General features: G+C 54.1%; 1 protein-coding gene across 1 annotated transcript; it reads right to left on the bottom strand.

The window, feature by feature from the left end:
• Window positions 1-16,431: 16,431 nt before the first annotated feature.
• On the bottom strand, window positions 16,432-21,622 carry TMEM185B (transmembrane protein 185B). Its single transcript, XM_026017757.2, has one exon. The coding sequence runs from the start codon at window positions 21,169-21,171 to the stop codon at window positions 20,119-20,121; it is 1,053 nt and encodes a 350-aa protein (XP_025873542.1). The 5' UTR covers window positions 21,172-21,622; the 3' UTR covers window positions 16,432-20,118.
• Window positions 21,623-24,206: the final 2,584 nt, after the last annotated feature.

The raw sequence follows: 24,206 nt of genomic DNA, 5'->3' as shown, positions 1-24,206 counted from the left end.
CTAGGATCACACAAGCACCCAGCAAACAAACCGAGCCAGGAAGTCCCTTCTTACATTTCCTGTCTTACCTCACTCACTTACCCCAGGTCAGCCCTGCTCCTCAGGGCTGGATGCTGGTCCTCAGATCTTAAGGTATCTGGGGGCGGGCTTGGGGTACGAGCTCCAAACGCCTGGGAATTGGGGTGCTCAGAGATGCTTGGAGGGCTGTCAGGACGGGGTGGGGGGGGCAGCGCCTCAGCAGGCTGTCCTGCCCCAACCAGGGAAATCCCTGCCACCACTGGGTTGTGATGTCCTCGGTGACCACAGGGCGGCGCTGCAGCACCACAGTCAAGAACTGGAACAACCCTAGCTGGTGTACCCCACCCCACATGCCTCTTCCCAGCCCCTTGCACGCTCCCAAACGTTAACACAGTCTACACATCCCTAAACAGCAGAGTTTAGACTTGCCAGCTTTTGAACTTCACATAAATAGGATCATACTGGATCTCTTTGGAGCTTCTTCAACTTTGAGTTCATCAGCTCATTCCACAATTATCGATTGAGCATCTACTCTGTACCAGACTCTCATCAGGCGTTCAGGACACAGCCGGGAGCCTCCTCTGCAACAGTCCTGCCTGCACAGAGACTCCACACCACCAATGCCCTCCCAACTGGTCCCTGAGGCCATGCTGACCCGACAAGGCCGACAGACTTGCCTCCAAATATTCTGGAGCTGCCTTCTTGGTTCTGCTCAGAGTTTGGGAGCTCCCTCTCCATTGCCCCAGATAAAAATATTATCAGAAAAGACCATTACAGACCAATATCCCTTATGAACATAGATGCAAAAATCCTCATCAAAATAATAATAAACTGAATCCAACAGCATATAAAAGGGTTATACATCATGACCAGGTGGGTTTTATCCCAGGAGTGCAAGGGGGTTCAACACCAAAAAGTCAATGTAATGCAACACATTTTTTTTTAAGATTTTATTTATTTATTCATGAGAGACGCAATGAGAGCCAGAGACATAGGCAGAGGGAGGAGAAGCAGGCTCCATGTGGAGAGCTCGATGTTGGACTCGATCTGGGGACTCCAGGATCACACCCTGAGCCAAAGGCAGATGCTCAACCACTGAGCCACTCAGGCACCCCAATGCAACACATTAATAGGATGAAAAGAAAAACCATGATCATCCCCATCAACACAGAAGAGCATTTGACAAAATCTAACACCCTCTCATGATAAAAACACACAGAAAACTAGAAGTTCAAGGAAATTGCTTCAATGTGATTAAGGCCATATAGGAAACAACAGCTAACACCGTACTGAATGGTAATGCATTGAACGAGTTCCTCAAGCAGTCAGGAACAAGCAAAGGATGTCCGTTTCACTACTGCTGTTCAACACATACTGAGAGGCCTAGCCTGAGAAGTTAGATAAGAAAAAGAAATGGGGGATCCCTGGGTGGCTCAATGGTTTAGCGCCTGCCTTCGGCCCAGGGCATAATCCTGGAGTCCTGGGATCGAGTCCCACATCAGGCTCCCTTCATGGAGCCTGCTTCTCCCTCTGTCTGTGTCTCTGCCTCTCTCTTTCTTTCTCTCTCTCTCTGTGTCTCTCATGAATAAATAAATAAAATCTTTAAAAAAAAAAGAAAAAAAAAAGAAAAAAGCCAATTGTCAAATTCATAAGGAATTTCAAGAGACCTTGAGTAGCCAAAGCAGTCTTGAAAAAAGATAAAATCATAGGATTCACACTTAACTGATTTTTAAAACTCACTACAAAGCTGCAATAATCAAAGAGTGTGGTACTGGCCTAATGTTAGACATGTAGACAAATCAAATAGAACTGATAGTCCAGAAATAAACCCATATATCTATGACCAATTGATTTTTTAAAGAATTTATTTATTTATTTATTTATTTATTTATTTATTTATTTAACAGAAAGACAGAAAGTACAGGCAGGGGGAGAAGCAGAGGGAGAGGGAGAAGCAGGCTCCCCACTGAGTAGGGAGCCTAAAGTGGGTCTCAATCCCAGGACCCCAGGATTATGAGCCAAAAGCAGACACTTAACCGACTGAGCCACAGGCACCCTAACCAATTGATATTTGATAAGGGTGCCAAGACCATCTAGTAGGGAAGGGCCAGTCTCTTAAATGATGCTGGGACAACTGAATTTCCACTTGCAAAAGAATGATGTTGAATCTATGCTTCACCATGTACAGAAAATTAACTCAAGTGGATCAATGGCCTAAATATAAGAACTAAACCATACAACTCCTAAAAGAAGGCTTAGGTATATATTTTCATGATTTTGGATTTTGCAGTGGAGTTTTTTTATTTTTTTAAACATTTCATTTATTTATTCATAGAGACACAGAGAGAGAGAGATGCAGAGACAGAGACAGAGGGAGAAGCAGGCTCCATGCAGGGAGCCCGATGTGGGACTCGATCCCGGCTCTCCGGGATCACACCCTGGACCGAAGGTGGCGCCAAACCCGCTGAGCCACCAGCGCTGCCCTGCAGTGGAGTTTTAGATGATTCCAAAAGCATGAGCAACAAAAAGGAAAATGGATAAATTAAACTTAATGAAAATGAAGAACTTTTGTGCGTCAAAGGATATTATCAACAGAGTGGAAAGAACCCAGAGAATGGGAGAAAATATTTGCATTCACATACCTAATTAGGAACTAATATCCAGAATGTATGAAGAACTAAAATTCAACAATAACAGGATGAACAACCCAATTAGAAAATGGGCAAAGACTTAAATAGACATTTCTCCAAAGACAACATACAAGTGTCCAATAAGCAGAGGAAGAGTTGCTCAATGTACTTAACATTAGGGAAGCATTCAAAACCACAGTAAGATACCATCTACTGGGATGGCTTTCACAAAAAAAAAAAAAAAAAAAAAAAAAAGTGTTGATAAGGATGTGGAGAAACTGGAAGCCTTATACATTGCTTGTGGGAATGTAAACTGCTACAGATATTGTGGGAAATAGTTTGGCAATACCTCAAAAAGCTAAAGAGAATTATCATATGATCCAGCAATTTCCCTTCTGGGTATATACTCAAAAAAATTGAGAACAAGGACTTGAAGAGATCCTGTGTGTCGCTGTTTGTTGCTGCATTTTCACAAATAGCTAAAAGGTGGACACAGCCCAAATGTCCATCAGCATATATGGATAGACAAATGCTGTCTATCCGTACGATGGACTATGTTATTCAGCCCCCAAAAAGGAGTGAAATTCTGATAGAAGCAACAGCATGGATGAACCTTGAAATAATGCTAAATGAAATAAGCCAGACACAAAAGGATACATATTCTATGAATCCACTTATCTGAAATATCTAGAATTGGTAAATTCATAGAGACAGGAAGTAGAATCAAGGTTCCTGGGTAACTGTGGAGAGAAGGGAATGGGGAGTTGTTGCTTCTGCCAAGTTTGTGTTTGGATAATGAAAGATTTGGGAAATGGATAGAATTGGTGATTGTACAACTGCATGAATATAATGAATGCCACTGAATTGTATATTTAAAAGTGTGAAAACTGGAAAATTTTGTTCTATATATTTTACCACAATTAAAAAAAGAAAAAGAATGGGTATATCGCCCTATTCAGGCCAATAACATGGAAGGAGAAATCATATAGGTTCTGGATGATGGATGATGTCATTAGTGACTGAACCAATGAGCTACAGGGTCCGTCCTCTTTTGGATTCATAGCTATGTAGGATAATAACTCTCTTCTTGTTAGAAAAAGGAAACACCAACACCCAAGACAATAACGCGCTTAAAAAATGCCAACTCTTTACTTGAGCTTAAAACAGGAATCTTCTGGGGTGCCTGGGTGGTGCAATTGGTTAAGCGTCCGACTCTTGGTTTCAGTTCAGGTAGTGATCTTAGGGTCGTGGGATTGAGCTTTGTACAGGGCTCTGAGCTTTGCCAGGAGTCTGCTTGAGATTCTCTCTCCCTCCGTCCCCACCTTTGTCTCTCTCTCTCAAAAAAAATAATAAATAAATAAAATAAAATAAAAATAAAAATAAGTCTTAAGAAAACAGAATATTTTCCAAAAGACCTGAAAGATGAGAGATGGAAATATTCAGACGAGTCAGACTGAGGGCTTAGCCCTACCTGAGAGATTAAGACAGTGGATGGTGGCGCACCGGGGTGGCTCAGTCAGTTGGGTGTCTGCCTTCGGCGCCCGACATGGTATCAGGGTCCTGGGATCCAGCCGCGAGCTGGGCTCCCTGCGCAGTGCGGAGCCTGCTTCTCCCTCTCCTGCTGCTGCTCCCACCAGCTCATGCTCTGTCCCTCTCTCGCTCTCTCGCTCTCTCTCTCCCTCTTAAATAAATACATAAAATCTTAAAAAACCCCATAGATGATAACACATCACCTTTCAAGTGGCTGCAACCAAAACAGCCCTCGCAGTCCATGGAAGCAAAGAACAACGGCAGAGATCCGTAGAGGTCGATTTGGAGGGCAGCCCCCCCCCCGCCCTTAGGGGAAGCAGAGGGGCCGCAGGATGGAGACAGCAAACTGGGGACCCGGAGGGCGGGCAAGCGGGGCCCCGGCTGCTCCTAGGGAGACCTCCTGGAGGGTGAAGCAAGAGCAGCTCTAGAGAAACGGAGTCTCTGCGGCTCGGTTCTTACCGGAAAACTTGAAAAAAGAAAGAGGGGAAAGGAACGCACGCGGACGGGCTGAAGGAGGTGAAGGGGCGGCCCCTCAGGAGGCTACTGCGCACGCTCCCCACGCGGGGACACGGCGCTGCCCGCAGGACAACCTGCGCCCCGAGGGGAGGGCAGGAAACCCGGGGGCTCCCTGGACTCCCCAGAAAGACGAACTTGCGCGCACAGTCCGCGCCAGCCCCCAGAGCCGCCGGGGGAAGCGGGCGGCCCCGGTGCCCCGGCCCTGCGGGGAGCCCCTCGGGGGGGAGCCGGGCGCACGCAGGGTCGGCGGAGGCCGGGGGCGCGGGCTCAGGGCGCCGGGCGGCGTCCACCTGCGCTCGGGGACCAAGCCAGCCCAGCGCCCGCCTCCTGCCCCGCCCCTCCTGCCCCTCCTGCCCCGCCCCGCCCCCTCTTGCCCGCCCCTCCTGCCCCGCCCCGCCCCCTCTTGCCCGCCCCCCTCCTGCCCCGCCCTTCCTGCCCCGCCCCTCCTGCCCCTCCCCTCCTGCCCCGGCCCGCCCCCTCCTGCCCCTCCCCTCCTGCCCCTCCCCGCCCCTTCTTGCCCGCCCCCTCTTGCCCGCCCCCGTCCTGCCCAGCCCCCCCCCCCGTCCCGCCCCTCCCCGTCGCGCCCACCCTCCCCCCAGGGCAGTGCTTGCTGGGCGCCGACCTGCAGCCCTTCCCGCCTGGGCTCCGTGGTCGGGCCGGCGGGCCTCCGGTTCCCGTGGAGGTGCGGGCCTCCACTCTCCCACGCTCCTGCCGGGGCTCTGCCCTGAGTCCAGCTGGCACATGGCAGCACAGTAGGAGGGACCCTGAGCGGCCAGAGGTGCAGAGGGTGTTCTTGGGGGGGACTGCGGGCTGCCCTGGCCTCCCACCCGCGCACACACACAGCGGCTCCCTGCGGGTCTCCGCGGCCTCCCGCACCGGCCTCGGCCGTGTCCACCCCGGGGGAGGGGGCAGCCGGGGCCCCGCGGCCCGCGGCCGAGCAGCCCTGGGGGGGTGTCCGGGAGGCCCTGGTCTCGGCCCGATGCACCGGCTCACCTGGTGCTCGGAGGCCGGCGCCTGGCTCGGCCCAACTGGCGGGCTCTGTGCGCCCCCGCAGAAGCTGCTGGGGCAGGACCTGCAGGGAGCCCGGGGCTTGGTGTGGCTCCGGGAGCAGCGCGCTGGCGGCCCAGAGCCCGCCGAGCTCCCCCGCGGCCCAGGGCAGTGCTGGCGGCCCAGAGCCCCCTGAGCTCCCCGCGGCCCAGGGCAGTGCTGGCGGCCCAGAGCCCCCTGAGCTCCCCGCGGCCCAGGGCAGTGCTGGCGGCCCAGAGCCCCCTGAGCTCCCCGCGGCCCAGGGCAGTGCTGGCGGCCCAGAGCCCCCTGAGCTCCCCGCGGCCCAGGGCAGTGCTGGCGGCCCAGAGCCCCCTGAGCTCCCCGCGGCCCGGGGCAGTGCTGGCGGCCCAGAGCCCGCTGAGCTCCCCGCGGCCCGGGGCAGTGCTGGCGGCCCAGAGCCCCCTGAGCTCCCCGCGGCCCAGGGCAGTGCTGGTGGCCCAGAGCCCACCGAGCTCCCCCGCGGCCCAGGGCAGTGCTGGCGGCCCAGAGCCCACCGAGCTCCCCCGCGGCCCAGGGCAGTGCTGGCGGCCCAGAGCCCACCGAGCTCCCCTGCGGCCCAGGGCAGTGCTGGCGGCCCAGAGCCCCCTGAGCTCCCCGCGGCCCAGGGCAGTGCTGGTGGCCCAGAGCCCACCGAGCTCCCCGCGGCCCAGGGCAGTGCTGGCGGCCCAGAGCCCGCTGAGCTCCCCGCGGCCCAGGGCAGTGCTGGCGGCCCAGAGCCCACCGAGCTCCCCCGCGGCCCAGGGCAGTGCTGGCGGCCCAGAGCCCGCTGAGCTCCCCGCGGCCCAGGGCAGTGCTGGCGGCCCAGAGCCCGCTGAGCCCCCGCGGCCCAGGGCAGTGCTGGCGGCCCAGAGCCCGCTGAGCCCCCCGGCCCAGGGCAGTGCTGGCGGCCCAGAGCCCGCTGAGCCCCCTGCCCAGGGCAGTGCTGGCGGCCCAGAGCCCGCTGAGCTCCCCGCGGCCCGGGGCAGTGCTGGCGGCCCAGAGCCTGCTGAGCCCCCCGGCCCAGGGCAGTGCTGGCGGCCCAGAGCCCCCTGAGCTCCCTGCGGCCCGGGGCAGTGCTAGCGGCCCAGAGCCCGCTGAGGCCCCCCCTGCCCCCCCCCATGGCCCTCCTGCTTAGGGTTAGATGCCAGGGAAGGGCCCCCGCTGGCGCTGCAGTTTGCGATGCTGCCCCGAGGCTGCCCTTCGCCCACCTCTGCCTGGGGCCTCGGGCCTGAACTTTGCCCTCCCGGTGCCACTCCCAGGTGTGGCCCTGCCCTGGCTGCGGAGGCCACCCTCTCGGTGGCTTGGCTCGGGGTGCTTCTCACCGCCTCTGTTCCCTCTCCCTGCGCCTCTCTTCTCTCCAGTCTGGCTTCTCACTTCTTACTCTTCAGACCAGCCAGGAATTGGCACAGATGCTCTCATTCACTCCTCAGTTTATTCTTTTGTTTGTTTGGTTGGGTTTTTTTTTTTTTTTTTTTTTTTTTTTTTGGTTTTGTTTTTTGCATTACGTCCTCCTGACCACAACTTATTTATTTTATGACTGAGAGTTTGTACATTCGGATCCCCTTCACCCATTTCACACAACCCCACCTGCCTCCCAACATCTGACAACTACCAATCTGTTCCCTGTATCTATGAGTTTGGTTTTGCCTTCTTATAGATTCCACATATAAGTGAGATCATACGGTATTTGTCTTTTCTCCGTCTGATTTATTTCACTTAGCACAACACCCTCTAGGTCCAGTTTATTCTCAAACTGACAATGTGCCAGGCCCCTCAGAGATCCAGGGATGACCAGCCATGGTTCAGCCCCAGAGGAGGTCTCTGCCCTGGAGGAAGGAGTCAGATGTAGAAATAGTTGGAGATCGTGTTAATGGAGCAGAGGAAGTGGGCAAGGGTATCAAGGAAAGCTTCCTGGAGGAGGTGGCGCTGAGGCTAACACCTAAAGGAAGAGAGGTAATTTGACCATGGGCCGCAGACCTTCACTGGTTCCCCGCAGGGTGTGCTGGGGTGAGGAGCTTGCTGACAGCATCAGCCGAATTAGCATTACCGTCAGAGATAACACCGCAGAGGAAGAGCTTTGAGGGCACCTCCTCCAGCTGCCTGGCCACCTGGATGATGTGCGGGTGATGCACCACCCCCAGCTGGTGCTTCCCCGAGCTTCTGCAGACAAACTGGAGTCTACCACCCGACCACCTTCCTTGGTCACACAGGGCCCTGCCCCTCTACCCCTCACCAGCTCAGTGATGAGGGCTGAGCCTACCTGGCTGTGAAGAAAGACTTCCTGACTCAAAATAGTTCTGCCAGAAGGTACCCTGAGGCTCTGAAGTTGCCCCTCGCAGGAGAGTTCCTCAGGTGAAGGTGTCCCACCTGCAGGGGCCCCTCAGGTAGGACGTGAACTCGCAGAGCAGGGCCCAGCTGTGGATGGCTCTGTCGGGCGGGTGCTCGGTGCGCTGTGAGCAGATGCTGTCCAGGGATTCTGGTTAGTGGAAGGGCCCTGGTCACTGTAGGGCAAGCGGGGCAGCCCTGTCTCTCTCACTTCACCCCCACCCCAATGCCAGGGACAGAAATCCTGAAAGGGGAGTGGGAAGCTCCCCAGACAGGGATGGAGGCAAGCTCTTCTAGGTGAAAAAGTCTCCCCAAAATGGCAGAAATCTTACTGCTTAGCATTTAGGCTCACTCCTCCTGCAAAGAGGTGAGGCCACCTACTGTGACTTTTCTTGCTAAGGTTGAATTGTGTCCCCTAAAAAGACCTGTTTGGGTCCCAACCCTGATTACCTGGAATTGTGACCTTCTTTGAAAAGTCCTCCTAGACTTAGGGTTGACCCAAATCCAACGACTGGGGTCCTTGCAAAGGAAAGGAGAGGGAGATTCAGACACAGAATTGCATACATGGAAAGAAGAGGGTCACGTGATGACGGAGGGAGAGACTGGGGAGATTGGGGTGATGTGCCTACAAGCCAAAGAAAGCCAACCAGAAGCCACCAGAAGCAAGGAGAGCACCAAGGAAAAGATTCTTCTCTAGAACCTACAGGGAAGCACAGCCATATGGACACCTTGACGTTGGACGTCTAGCCCCCAGATCTGTGAGAGAATAAATGTTTCAGGTCGTGGGTTTGGGGTACCTCGTTACGGCTGCCATAAGAAACTAATACACTTACATCCAGACTGAGCTACCTTGGGCTTGTGCCTCCATTCCTTGACCTGACGGCCAGGTTTGGGGTGTGTCTGTTGCTGATTCACATGGGGAGATAAGAAGGGGACCAGACCTGAAGTTTCCTTCTCTCTCTCAAGAATTATTTCTTGATCACCTGCCGGGCTCCAGGCTCGGTGGGGTGTAGGCATGAACGAAGGCATGGCCCAGCCTACCCACCAGCCTGAGGGAAGAGCGTGGGAAGGGCTTGGGAGGTTCGCGGCCCAGGCCACAGCCAGCCATGTGGGGTTCCTGTGAGCAGTGCAAGGGTGCTCTCATTCAGGGGGGAAGGATCCAGAGCAGCTGCAGGCTGAAAGTCACTGAGTCAGGGGGGAAGGATCCAGAGCAGCTGCAGGCTGAAAGTCAGGGTTGGGGGGCAGCCCCGGGCTGGTGGGGGTGCTTCCTGGGAAACTTGCCAGGCATTCCAGGCCCATTCAGGGACACCAGAGTTGAGCTGGCCCCCTGTGTCTCTGGCCATTAGTGCTCACAGTGGTGACCACCTTGGTTACCTTTCAAAGTTGACCCTAAAGACTCAGAGAGGTCAGTGGCTTTCATGGGGAATTTAAACCCAGGTCTCTGGCCCCTAACCTGAGCTCTTCTCCCCAGGAGACTGTGTTTTGTGCTTGGCTCGGGGATGGTGGAGATGAGTTCTGATAGCTGCGCCTGCGTGATTTCCAGGCGCCAAAGTGAATGGAGACAAACAGGTCAGTGTGTGCTGGAGAAGCTTTCCACCCCTGGATTCTTTCTGACTCTTGGAAAGTGCTGGTAATCATCAGGACCACTTCCTCCAGAGCCTAAACAGACCCTGATCGGGGGGCTCAGGGCAGTGTTCTTTGGGGTGAGGCTGACATCAGAGTGGCCTGTAGGATCTCGGGCTGCCAGGGTGGGCTTAGGGTCCAGGAAGTGATGGGGCCGAGGGGAAGACTCTCTGCTGCTCCGTTTGGGCTGCACTGGGTAGGGCTGGCTGTCTCAGGTCCAGCGCAGATGACTCCGTGGTCTTCCTGTAAGAGGAAAGAAGGCCTGGCCGGACACAGACCCAGGGCTTGGGGGTCTGGGTGGGGGCTGCTGTTACCCTCCACCCTCCATGAGGTGGTCCCTGCCAGGAGGCCCCTTTGCTTCCCGCACCAGGAGAGGTTTCCGAATTGTCCTCCTGCCTCACTGCTTGGGTCACATCTCGAACTCAGCCTGCCCTATGTCCCAGGTTGGTAGCAGATCTTTTTCATAAATGCCTCTACTTTCCCTTCCCCCTTTACTCACTGTCCCTAGAGTAATCTTACTTTGTCAAAATTCGAAATTACTTGCCTGAATATAAAACTCATATACGCTCATTGTAGGAAAATGATTAAGTATGGAAAAGTAGAAAGAAAGATAAAGCACCTGTACCACTTGGGTTTGTTTCCTTTTGGTCTTTTTTCTATAAGACCACAGAGAGAGAGAGAGGCAGAGACACAGGCAGAGGGAGAAGCAGGCTCCATGCAGGGAGCCCCACGTGGGACTCGATCCCGGGGACAGCGGGATTGTGCCCTGAGCCGAAAGCAGATGCTCAACGGCTGAGTCACCCAGGCGTCCCTTAACGTTGTTTTTGTCTTGCATTTCCCTCCTGCCCTCGCCCAACTTAGTATACTATTATATTTTCTTAGACTCTGAAAATTCTTTATAAAATATTTATTTTATAAAGTAAGTTATGAAATTTCTTTATAAAATATATAAAATCTTTTTAAGAGGGATCCCTGGGTGGCGCAGCGGTTTGGCGCCTGCCTTTGGCCCAGGGCGCGATCCTGGAGACCCGGGATCGAATCCCACGTCGGGCTCCCGGTGCATGGAGCCTGCTTCTCCCTCTGCCTGTGTTTCTGCTTCTCTCTCTCTCTCTGTGTGACTATCATAAATAAATAAAAAATAAATAAATAAAGTTAAAAAAAGTCTTTTTAAGAGACTGATTAAGATTCCAGTCTTTGTATGCATGAAGTATTTAACTAATCCCCAATTCTTGGGCATTTAGGTTCTTTCTAATTTTTTTTTCTCTGATAGAATGATCTTTTATTTTATTTTACTTTAGAGATTTTATTTATTTATTCATGAGAGACACACAGAGAGAGGCAGAGGGAGAAGCAGGCTCCCTGTGGGTAGCCTGATGTGGGACTCGATAGCATGATCCCTGAGATCATGCCCTGAGCCAAAAGGCAGACGCTCAATCACTGAACCACCTGAGTGCCCCTAGAATGATCTTTTAAAACATAAATCTGCTTAAACCCTTTGGCTGCTGCCATGGCCTTCTGGGTATTAAAATTCACCATTCAGCCCTCCAGGCTCGTTCCTCTCTCTCCTTACTCCCTCCCTCACCTCCTGGATCCTTCCCAAAGGAACATGGACATACGGTCCCCTGAGTGTCCCTCTGCCCACCACCACCCCTAGGGAACTCCACTGTCCCCAGGTTCACCTCCGTGACTCAGGAGGTAATCCTCCACCCCCTATCAGGATGGGGATCAGGGCCCGTCTACACCCTCATGGGGGCTGCAGCCTTCTTGCTGGTGCTTGAATCTGTGTCCTGATCCCCGCTTGGTGGAATGAAGGAAGGTCTTGGGATTCTGGGGACGCTTTCCACCCTGATAAAAAGAGACATACAGGGGAAGTGCTGTTCCTCTCGGATGGCCATCACTTCACATGACTGTGACACCTGCAGCTGTGCCTGGTGACCGTGGGGGCGGGTATCCCCAGGGGTTGAGGGTGAGAATGGCACGGCAGCAAGATGGAAGGCCAGTCTTCCCTGATGAAATGTTGAGCAGACACCAGGTTCACTGCTCATTCTGCCCCTGGATTTCTTGTGATATCTTGTGATGTTTAAGTCACTAATTATTGCCCGGGCATCCTGCCTGAGCCTTCCTCCTTCCGTCCACATTCCTGGGCCAGCCCGTGCTACGACACCTCCACGTCTGCATTAGGTGGGCCCCATTTATGCTCCTCCTCTACCCTCCTCTCCTGGGATTGCTGTCCCGAGGCCCCACCGGGCTCCTGGCAATCCCTTCCCACTCCCCCAGCACCAGTGTCACTCACCTGGACACCCTTAGGCCTTGGGTGACTGGGAATTTCTCAAGGACAGTGGCCATGTCTCATTTGCGGTGAGCCCCCTGCACTTGGTACACAGTAGGAGCTCAGGAAATGTGAGCTGAGTGAATGTTAGGCCTGGTCCCCTGCCCTTGGGCCTTTTGTGCTTAGTATATGCTACGGCCTGAGTCGTGTCCCACCCCTCGCCCCCAAATCATACATTCAAGGCCTATCTCCTAATGTGACAATATTTGGGGGTGGGGTCTTTGTTGGGTAATTAGGCTCTGATGAGGTCATGAGGGTAGTGTCCTTCTAAGAAGAGATGAGAGAGACTTGCTTCCTCTTTCTTTCCACCATGTGAGGACACGGCAAGAAGGTAGCCGTCTGCAAGCTGTGAAGGGAGTCCTCAGCAAAATCTGATCGTGCTGGCACCTTGGCCTTGGACTTCCAGCCTCCAGAACTATGAGAAATGAATCTGTGTTAGGTCATCCAGTTTATGGTGTTTTGTTATGGCAGCCTGAGCTAAGATTGGGGTTTTGGCCATGGTCAACTGTTGCCTGACCTTGTGATGTGGCAGCGTGTGGTCCTCTGCAGGGTGGAGCCTGCATCTTCCTCCTTTCTGACTTCTCCCTCCCATGGACCCATGGGGCTGAGCCAGGGCACCCATGGAGCACTGGATGGCCCCCATAGCCTGCTCTGAAATGGCCCTTTCCCTCTGCTAAGGGTTGTCAAATGGGTCATATGGGTACAGGGCCTCAGGGACATCCCAGGCAAGGCCCCTTCTCCCCACTTATGGCTTCTTCCCGAAGCCTCTTGGGAGGACAGTGACCATGAGAGACAATCCCAGACCAGACACTCTGGCCCCATGTGGACTCCTGAGGACTGGGCCTGGGCCAGGGTGGTCACAGCCCTGATCTCCCAGCTTTGGGGTTGTGCCTGGTGTTGTCAGAGCCCCTGTGAGTCCCAGCAAGCACACCTGGACCAGGCCAGGTTCTGGTCCTCAGGCAGAACCTGGCCTGGTCCTCAAGGGCAGTCAGGAGATCAGGCTCAGGTGTCCTGTGCAAAGGGACAGGAATCCGTCAGGGACCAAGGACAGAGTGGGCAGTGAAGTGGAGGCAGACTGAGAGAGGCACAAGCCAGGCCTTGAGTAGAGCAAGGAGCCTTAAGCAGCGTTCAAATGACCAGGGCAGCAAGGCCCCCGGGCTGCCAACAGGAAGTGGGGGTGGAGGGGGAGTGGCAGGGCAGCCGAGGGGCAGGCTGGGGGCAGCTCTGGCTGGATGTTGGCACTGGCCTGGGGCAACTGCCACAGAGAGTAGGGGGGCCCAGACTTTGTTCTCATTGGTGGCTGGCCACCCAGTGTGCAGGGGGGGTGGGGGCAGTAGAGGCAGGGGGCTGACTTGCTGGAAAGGTCTCAGACTGCTGGGCAAGTCTTTGAACTTCTTGCCCTACTCACTGCCCCTGGTTAAAGCCTGGAAGGGCAAGGTCAAGATGACCAGGCGGCTGCACCGGGTGGAACTTTAGCTGCATGTGGCTGGTCACGTTCCAGCTCCAGAGGGTAGCTCAGGCCAAGGGAAGGCCAGGGGAGGAGGGTCACAGTGTGGAGAAGAGGAAGGAGGGTTGGAGTCACTTGTGGATGGGTCATGGGAGGCACTTGTCCAGGAGGGCAAGGGTAGGGGAGCCACCAGGGGTTTGTGCGGAACAAAAGATGTGACGGACACAAGGCCCCAGATTCTGCACAGCAGTGTCACTCGTGTCTCAGGAGAGAGCTTGAGGCCCCGGGTCGCTGTGGCTGAGGCCTGGTGCGGGGTGAGAAGGGCAGGGGACACAAGCACAGGGGAGGGAGGAGCCAGGGGCTGTGGGGAGCAGAGCTGAGCTGCGGTGGAGAAAGGCTTCAAAACCCACTTCCCCTGCCCTGCCCTTCCGCAAACTGTTTAACAAACAGGACATCCTGTAAACACAGACGCAAGGTGGCCTGTGAACCCTGGGGGGTGGCCGTCCATTCCCATTTCCTCCTGGAGATCAGGACCAGCCACCCCAGCCAACACGACTGCCCTTTGGAAGGACTGCCCAGGGCAAATAGCGTCACTGCCACAAAATGGAGAGAGGCTTGTGGCCAGAGCCCAAGAGGTCTCCTAGGCTCCTCTTGGTTCTAATGAAATGAAAGCCACCAGCAGGACCAGCAAAGGGCTCAGGCCCTGCGGCGGGCGAACGTGTGAGGCATCCCACTGGGTTAGTAACCCAACTGAACCAGGGCCTGTAGAGGACAAAGGGAGTGTGGAGAGGCGCAGGGGGGGACGCCATCCTGTGATCTGTTGCAGAAACGGGTGCCTGGGGGTGGCTCAGTCGGTTGAGCGTCTGACTCTCCAATTTCGGCTCAGGTCATGATCTCAGGGTCATGAGATTGAGCCCCTCATCAGGCTTCACGTGCAGCACAAGTCGGCTTGGGACTCTCTCCCGCGCCCTCTGCACCTCCCCATTCTTTCTCTCTCTCTCTCTAAAATAAATAAACATATTTTTTTTTATTTAAAAAAGGACAGCATCTGTTATTTTGCAACCCTGCTATGTCATACTGAATTGAATAAATTTCACCCAGTTTTAATTTTCTGTCCTCTCCTTCCCCCACTGTAATACAGGGCAGCTGTTCTCGAAGCTTTTGGTCACAGAACCCGTCACACACTTAAAAATGGTTGAGGTGGGATCCCTGGGTGGCTCAGGGGTTTAGCACCTGCCTTTGGCCCAGGGTGCGATCCCTGGGTCCTGGGATCGAGTCCCGCGCCAGATCCCGGCATGGAGCCTGCTTCTCCTGTGTCTCTGCCTCTCTCTCTGTCTCTATGTCTATCATGAGTGAATAAATTTAAAAAAAAATCTTAAAAAACATGGCTGAGGACCCCCAGGAGCTTTTGTTTGAATTGTGTCCACATTTGCCATGGAAGGAATTAAAGCCAGTAGCTTTAAAAAATATTAATTCATGTAAAAAACCAATAAATCCGTCATGTTAACTTTCTTTAATGCAAAATGACCGTAGTTTGGCAGGCAAAACCCATTTCGAGGAGTAGGAGGAGCGGTCACCGTGGCGCCCTGCAGACCTTGGCTGGGGCCGCCTCCTCGCGCCCCCTGGGCCCGCGGCTCCCAGAGGTGCGGCTGCAGCACGGAGCCCGCTGCGGTGGCCCTGGGCATCCACACCTCGGGGACAGATGGAAACAGGACCAAGCAGAGGACCGTGAGACCTGTCCAAATGTCCTGGGTGGCCAGGGCCAGGTGGATGACACGACGGGGGGCACCTGTGGCTTGCCCCCTCCTCCCTGGGGGACGAGCCGCTGCTTGGCCGCAGGCACAGGTGAGCAGGCAGGGTGGGGACGGGGCAAAGGACTGGTGGAGCAGACTTACCATCTCTGAGCATCCTTCCTTAGGGGGCAGATCCCTTCTTCTTCTTTTTTTTTTTTTTTTTAAGATTTTATTTATTTATGCATTAGAGACACACACACACACAGACCCAGGCAGAGGGAGAGGGAGGCTCCCTGCGGGGCGCTTGATGCGGGACTCGATCCTGACGCCCCGGGATCACGCTCTGAGCCGAAGGTGGATGCTCGACCGCTGAGCCCTGCAGGCGTCCCCGGGGGTGGGGGGATCCTCTATGGGGTTCCAGCAGAGGCCTCCCTCCTACCGAAGCTGAAGGAGCCAGGGAGTCTCTGACGGAGATGAAGGCAGACCTGAGCTTTGCCCGATAACCTCCCTCCTGGCATTTTAATCCTGAGCCCATGGCAGGGGCAGTTGAGGATTGCTTGTGGCAGTGGGATGGCCCTGGTGGCAGTGTCAGGCAGCCAGCACGGGAGCACCAGCTGCAGCAGCCTCGCCAGGTGCCCTGGGTTGGGGGCAGCACAACTTCCCTTGGTCTACTTTTTTTTTTTTTTTTTTTTCAGTTTGGAAGCCAGTTGAATTTCTGATGGAGTGGCCAGACCCTCCCCATGCCCCAGGGGCTCTGGGGTAGGAGCAAAAACAAAGTTTAAGGCTGTTGCCACTATATCCTGGATGCAACAACCTGGAAAATCATATTAATCAAGGAGACAAAAATCCCTCTAAACTCTGATACTGCACTCAAAATCAAATGAACAAAAGTAAGATGCCCAAGCCACAGCTCTAAGGATGACAGACCCCTGTCCCTTCCACAATGTTGTTGCTGTCATCAGGAGTCCTCAGTCAATCCTGGACTCAGTCATCACTTGGAGTCATGAGGGTGTAGGACTCTTGCTTGGTCCCTCCATCCTTGCTTGGTGTGGGTTCCAGTGATCTCCCAGGGGAGTGGCGAGGGGCTGAAGCACTCAGTAGGAACAGGGGGAGTCTGCTTCCTGATTGGGGCAGGATGGAAACCCATTCACCTTCCCCGAGGTAAGGGAAGAGCACAGTTCTCTAGAAAAATCATTAGATATTAGATAACTCTAAGTGGACATGTGTACTTACTTGTGATCCTTTACCCTATGATTGTTACCCTTAAAGCTTGCAAATAAACTCAGAGGGAACTACAGGGAGATGAACCTATTTAGAGCAAATTGGACATGGATAAAACTCTAGTGGGAAAAAGTTCAAAAGTGATTGGATGAATAGTTTAAAAGAGGCTCTTTGCCCTGGGTGTTAACTCCAGGGATCCAGATTGTGAGCAAAGCCTTTGGACAGTCAGGACAAGTAGATACTCTTTGAGAAATTCTTGCCGGAATAAAATTGGTAATGATGGATGGTAAATATTCATAGAAGTTACAGAAAAGTGATGAAGAAGAACCCTGTCTGTGGGCCTCCTACTTAACCCCTGCCTCTTCTCCCTACCCCAACCACCTCCCTACCCTTCCCCATTTTATTGTATTTCTTTTTACTAATATTGTATTGATGTTATAATAAAAATCCAATTAATAAAGATTTAGTGGTTAAGTGCAAAAAAATAAAAAATAAATAAAAAAAATACTTGGTCTACTTCTACTTGCTGACTAGATCCAAGGCCTCCCATCACCGTGGAACTGCTGTACTCTCCAGAAGGTTCTCTTGATGGAGCCAGCCCTGTCATTTGCCACCCTGAACCCCAGAGCAGGCGGCTGGGAGGGCCTGCCCCTGCTGTCCTGTGCCTGCCAAGGCCCGTCTAGACTCCCTTCGTCCACGTGTCCTGGCGCCCCCTCCCTGGCTGGGCTTCCGGTCCCTTTTTGACCTAAAACTGTCCTGGGCAGAGCCTCCCCCTAGTTTCCGGAGGGGTCTAACCGCAGGGTTTTCTCCATTTCACCTCACATCCCTTGTCTCCCTCCCTCCAAACAGACTCCCTAAATTTTATTAGAAACAACTTTTTAAAATTACAGGAGGTTTGTAACACAGGGGAGGAAAATCATTCACGATCTGCCGCAAGTTTCGTGATTCCTTTCCAGTCTTTAAAATTATCTGGCGACATCAGTGCAGATTGTCATTGTTCCCTGGGCATGTAGTGGCCCACCCCAGAGGGTGGGGTGTGGCTTTGTGCTTTGGCCAACAGAAGGAGTACACCCGCTATACATCGCGTGTGGGCAGGGGCAATGTTGTGCTTGCAGGGGTTGGCTTGGCCTCTTGTGCTTCTGCCATGAGAAAGAAGAACATGCCCCAGGGAACACTGCTCCTCTACCTGGGCCCCCGGATGGCATAAGGGACGCATTGTGGAGCAGACCTGGATCAGCCCCATGGCCCTCACGGCAGCTGACTTGTAGAGCAGGAGTCTGTAATCGGAAGCCCTGGAGATTTCTGAGTAAAGGCTAATACATCATCCTACAGGAGAAACTACACTCAGAATCTGACACGTCTAAATATTGTGGGTAGTCTGCGTTACAAGGCAATTAATAAGACCCCAGGCACAGATGACAGATTCTAGTAATTTTTGTGGATTCATTTTCCACAACCTGTCACTCCCACAGTTTTTATCTACTGTTTTTGAGGCCAAGATGAGGTACAACAGGAGATGGTCCACCTGGGGGAGAAAACTTACCACTTTCAGACCCTGGCTCTCTAACACTGGGGAGGCTGGGTCAGTGTGGGGAGGGAGGGACCCATCACTGCCAGGAGGGGCTGCACCAGTTGTCAGCAAGCCCTAGCCTGAACCTGTAGCCAGGAGGGGCTGGGATCTCACTGCTGCCTCCAAACCCTTCCCTCCACTCCTCAATCCTACTCAAGTGCAAGCCAAGGTCTTTGAGATATTACCTGGGAGTAGAGGGGCGACCAGGGGCTCTCTGCTCCTGAAAACAAAGATTGGCCAGAAGTTCCAGGTGGCATTTTGCATATCCTGCTCTTGGCTTGTTCCCTCCCACAGGTAGGCTGCTGTGATGAGCATGATCTTCTCATTGTCACTTTGGACTGTGTATTTTGTGAGTGTGGGGAGGGACCGCATTTGAATCAAGTCTGGCTCAGGGTAGGTCCTCAAATATTTGAGAAAACGAATGAATCCTTGTTGATGAAACGTTACTGCTGCTGGAGGCTGCTTCCCACATTCCGAGGGCTGGTGTTAACTGTGTGTGTGTGTGAGAAAGAGAGAGAGACAGACAGACAGACAGACACGGCGAGGGAGCCTGGCAGTCCTTAGGTGACTGAACTGAGCTGTGGCATCCTCGGGCTTTCAGGAAGCCAGGCTCCTGGGACTAGCTGTTGTTGCTGGCAGGCTCCTCGCTTGGTAAACTGAGTTATTGACTTCGTTCACATGGCTACCAATTTAGATCATTTTCACTAAGCTGCTAATGATAAAAATGGATTCCTTCCTTCCGTTTCTCCAGTAATAACATCACCACTTTCGATTTCAACCTCTTTTTGAAAGTACTTCTTTGTTCTCAATCAGGAGAACACTATTCTCCCAGAATCTGGGTTTTGCCTTTCTGATTTCCCTGGTGTACCACTAAGTCACTAAGTTAGTACCCTGTACTTCTTTTAAAAATAACCTCAACTATTCTTTCCCTATTGCTGACAGATGAAAAAGTCTGGCCCTTGAAATAATACCTGATCTTGTTGGCCATTTTTTGGTTAAAGCCACTCTCTTCAGCATTCTGGTGACAAGTAACATTTTTTATTATTATAGCCCAGTAATATCCTAAGACTCTTAATGAACAAATCACCTGTTGCTAATTTTGATTGTCACTGAGGAGGTGTTACTAACCATGTGGGAAAATTCAAGGTGCTAAATAACAGTATCACCTTATGGCCTGGTAACACTCTGGAGCATGTCCCCGCAAAGGATGGGGCTCCTCCCTCTACTAACAGAGACCTTAAAATTGTGTAGACCGAGTCATCTAATACCTGAATATTAAGATACGTGGGATTTTGATCCCTATTCACACCTAATACTTTGAGAGGATCTTACATTGGGCACCTATTATTGGTTTATGCAATCTTTAAGGACATCTACAATAGACATGTATCTTCACATATAAACTTAAAAAAATACTTTAACGTAATACATTGTAACGCACAGAACTAGAATTCAACATAATATATATTACATTGCTAAAATATTCATATAAATATCATATGCATGGATTCATTTCATTAGAAAAATTCACCTTTTCTGATATTAAAGACCAGTATCAGCAAAGCCCAAAGAAAAACTATTTTAACAGTAGGAACACTAAAAATAACTCTAAGGCTTATAAACAAGTGGTGGGAAAGAGAATTCTTTACATTTGCTATTATGTCACAACAGGCACGATCTGAAATACAACTTGAGACTAGCAGTGTATAAAAATACTTTTAAACAATACTTTCCATAGACATAGTACCGTTAAAAAAAAAAAACCCCAGCTGTGTATTTATTTCATTTGAGGACCTCCTCTTCAACTGACTGCTCCCAAGCCAGCTTTTAAAGCACCAGCCTGGAAAGCAAGTTCTCTCACACGTATACACCACACATCACACACACAGACGCGCGTGCGCCTGAGCACACACACACACACACACACACACACACAGCGCCGTATATTAAAATAACCTCCTACATCTATGGTGCATACTGATGAGTGACTGACAGGCGTCAATCTCAAACAAGGCATGAGATAATGGTGTTTGGAGCCTATTTTCAGTTCCAAGTTTGGGATGGATGAACAAAGAGGCAAAAATAGGGTGGATTTTGCATGTGTCTATACGGTTCCTGTTTGGCAGATGGACGCTCCCCAGAAGAGTTGTTTAATCCGGCATATCAATATTTAACTTGGGAGGTGGGGGGACATATTTCCCAGGGCTCTGGGTTATAACTACCCTGGCCTTCTTTCCAAACATGGGAGCAATTTTAGGAGCATCTGGAACTGATGTTTCTTCGGCATCTTCACTATCTTCGTGATGCAGATCATAGGAAATGTTCCCATATTCTCTTAAAAAGGGGAAGATTTCAAGCAGAAACTGACAGAAATCTCTGCGAATACCAAACCACCAATGGTTGCCTCCTTTTCGCCTAAACGTCGTGGCCATTAAAGTTATCAAAGAGAGCCAAAGGGGGACAAATATGGAGATGTAAGAGAAGGTATTGTGGCCGTCCAGTCTGTGAACCAGCAGAACCTCAAAAGTGAGCAGGGGCACGACAATCGTTATCCAGCTGATGGCCATGGTCACGTGTGTCCTCCGCTGCTCGGCGACCACATCCAAGGACCGCAGGAACAGGAGGGACCAGACGATGTAATAGAGGACGACGAGGCAGAGGAACGACATGAGGATCCACAGGGGCACGAACACCACCAGCCACGGCCAGTGGATAATCCTGTCCAGCCTCAGGGCGATGAAGATGAACTGCAGGATGTTGACGGAGCACAGGATCTCCAGCTCCAGCGAGCGGTCGTGTCGGAAGCCCCAGACGCAGGCGGCCACGGACACTGGGGACACGAAGAAGAGCGGCATGAAGACCAGCAGCCAGAAGTGGGTTCCCCGCTCCACCCTGTCGCAGACCAGGACTTCGAACATGAGCAGCAGCAGGTGGATGGCCACGGCGATCAACATGGCCTTGAACTCCACGCAGGCCTCCCCCTCGGCGCGGTAGCGGGGGTTGCGCGCCCAGACGCCTGCGCCCACGGAGGCGCCGGCGACGACCAGCAGCTTCCACAGCCATATGGGGGCGAAGACGGCCCAGTAGCTCCAGTGGATGACGCCGTCCAGGCGGAGGGGCAGCAGCACCGAGAAGAGCAGCAGGCAGGCGTAGATGAGGAACTTACTCGGGTTGAAGTCCTGGAACAGGCCCCTGGGGTTCATGGCGAAGCCGCCGCCAGCCCCCCGCGCCCGCCGCTCCGCCCGGCTCCGGGGCCGCCGCGTCGCCGCCGCTTCCGGGACACGCCGCCTCCCGCCCCGCCTGCCGGAGCTGACGGTGGGCAGCGGCCCGGCCGCACCCGGAGGAGGTCCCGACCCGCGGCGCCGAGCGGCCGGAACACGTGCGCGCGCGGTCACGTGGCGCGGCCGGAAGCGCGGGGGCGGGCGTGCGCCTGCGCCTGCGCCTGCGCCCCGCCCGCCCTCTCGGGCCGGGGCTGCGGGGCGCCCAGGAGCGGGGCGCGGCGTCGGCCCCGCCGCCCGCCTCGGTTCCGTCCCCCCCCGGGAAGCGGCTGCGGGGTCGGCACGGGGAGGGCGGGGCCTGGCGCGCCGCTGGCTCCCCCGCCGGCCGGTCGGCGGGCGTCGGCGGGCGCTTCCTGGCGGCGCCGGCAGCGGGGAGGCGGGCGTGAGCTCACATCCTCCGGCCGGCCCGGAGGCCGGGCCCGGCGGGGCGGGGCGGGGCGGGGCGGGGTCCGCCGGGGTCCTGCCCCCTCGGCCACCTCCCCCCGGGCTGGGCAGCGTTGGGAGGTCCGGCGCCGGCGGACGGGGTGGGCGCCGCTACCGGGAGCGCGGGGCGGGGCGGGGCGGGCCCGTGGGGACGTGAGGGCGCCCGGCGTGTGCGGGAGGCGGCGGGCTCACCCCGAGCCCGGGGGGGGGGGGCCGCGCGGGGGGGGGGGCCGCGCGGGGGGCGGGCGCTGCCCGGGCGCCGCCTGTGAACCGGCAGCCGCTGTCAGCCCAGAGGGCGAGGCAGGTGCTGGGGAGGGTGTCAGACCGGCCCCCCCCCCCCCCCGCAAAGCCTCCGGGAGCAGCTGCTTCCTGCCCCAGGGCACCTGCCAGGTTCCGAGCAGAGTGAAGCGCAGACTTCCAAGCCTCGAATCCTCAGTTTTACTGATTTCGCCCCGCCTGAATCCGGTCGTCGCAGCGCGATGTTGGGAGCAGGGCCCTGGACCCGAGGAGTCAGGAAGTCTGGGTTCTGGTCTAGGCTCTGCCGCCCGTCAGCCGGGAGACCTCAGCAGTGCACCCTGGGCTGTTGGGTGGTTTCCGTGGGGCAGCCGCGTTGCAGCAGGTCTGCGATTTGGGGCACTCCCTTCTCTCGTGCCCACTTGGCAGACCCCCAAGTACCCCCCCCGCCCCGCCATTCATCACCTGCCCAGCAGAGCCCCGGTTGCTCATCCTTCTGCCTTTTTTTTTTTTTTTTTTTTTTCCTTCTGCCTTTTAGATCCCCACCCGTCCCTTGCGGTCCATCCCTTGCAGCAGGAATGGAACGTTGATCCTCAGGTACTGGGGTCTGAGGGAAAGGACATCAGAGAAACATGTCAGTCAGGGTCTCTTTGGGGTAACAGTAAGGGCTTCCTGCAGGAGGTAGGGGCCACGTCCGGATCCAGGAGCTGGCTTTTCCAGGTCAGCATTAGGATGCTCGTGAAGCGTGGTGTGACGGGGACAGTCCTATAGGCCTCAAAGATCTCCCTACGACTTCTCCACCTTCCACGTCAGCTAAAGGCAATTGGGTGGTCCCGGAGGAGGAACTCCCAACCAGTGAGTCCCGCCAGGCCTCTTAGATGTGTCTTCAGGGCCCCTGGTTTCTAAAGAACCCCTTGGGCGTCATTGTTGTTGGGGGGGGGGATGTTAGCTAAGTGGGGCTCTAGCCTTTCCCCCATCCAGAGTTGCTCTAATCTGTCTTACATGTTGGTTTTTCTTTTACTGTTTCCTTTTAAGAAGGGATTTGCTGGTTAAAACAACTTAAAATTCAAAACCTTTATACCTGTTCAACGATGAAATGGGCTAAAAAAAATCACGGAGACTTGTTTGGAGCATCAGATGAGTCAATGCATGGAAAGGAGTTTGCATTTAAAGAAATGTGAGCTGTTCATACTACCACACTGGGGAATGTAAAGCCTGAGGAGGGGAGGGCTTGCCGGCAGCTCTGCAGGAAGAGGGGCCAGAGCCAGGTCCTCTGGACCCTGTTGGAGCAGTGAGAAATCCTTCCCAGCCTCGTCCCTGGAGTGGATGACCTCAGGGCCTCTGCTGCCAGCTCTGTGGTGAAGAGAGTGTGTTTTCCCATCTGTAGAGCTCCTCAAAGACTGGTGCCTGCTTCTCATCCAGGAAGGGAGTTTTGAGTTTGAGGCACCTCCCCTTTTCTGTTTTTAAGGGCTCATGGGATTGCACTGGGCCCCGCCAGATGATCCAGGATCATCTCTCTATTTTAAAGTCAACCTATTTGGGGATCCCTGGGTGGCGCAGCGGTTTGGCGCCTGCCTTTGGCCCAGGGCGCGATCCTGGAGACCCGGGATCGAATCCCACGTCGGGCTCCCGGTGCATGGAGCCTGCTTCTCCCTCTGCCTGTGTCTCTGCCTCTCTCTCTATCTCTCTGTGACTATCATAAATAAATTAAAAAAAAACAATAAAAAAAAAATAAAGTCAACCTATTTGTAAACTTCATTCCATCTGCAAGGTCCCTTCACAGCAGCATCTCCGTTAGTGTTTGCATGCGCAGAGGACCCATGGGAATGCCGGGCTTTTTTTTTTCTTTTTAATTCTTTGTAAAGTAGGCTCCATGCCCAACTTAGCTTGAACTCACGACCTCGAGATCAAGAGTCGCATACTCTGAGACACCTGGGTGGCTCAGTGGTTGAGCGTCTGCCTTCAGCTCAGGTTGTGATCCCAGGGTCCTGAGATCGAGTCCCGCATCAGGCTCCCCGCCGGGAGCCTGCTCTCCCTCTGTCTGTGTCTCTGCCTCTCTCTCTCTCTCTGTCTCTCATGAATAAATAAAATCTTAAAAATAAAAATAAAAAAAGAGTCGCATCCTCTACTGATGGAGCCAGCCAGGGCATCTCTAGATTTCCATTCTGGCCTAGAGTGGCTCTTCCTCCTCTGAGCTCCATGAGGGGCTGCTGCTCTGGGAGAGCCACACGGAGCCCTTGCTGAGTACCCTCCACACACAGGCCAGGGTGACAATGCCGGGTTCCCTTGATGACACCTGGGTC

Source organism: Vulpes vulpes, chromosome 5 (assembly GCF_048418805.1).
Source record: "Vulpes vulpes isolate BD-2025 chromosome 5, VulVul3, whole genome shotgun sequence".
NCBI lineage: Eukaryota > Metazoa > Chordata > Mammalia > Carnivora > Canidae > Vulpes > Vulpes vulpes.
This window is presented reverse-complemented; position numbering and strand designations above follow the sequence as displayed.

Excerpts from the sequence above, each read along its gene's own strand:
- TMEM185B (XM_026017757.2), bottom strand. The coding sequence starts at position 21,171 with ATGAACCCCAGGGGCCTGTTCCAGGACTTCAACCCGAGTAAGTTCCTC.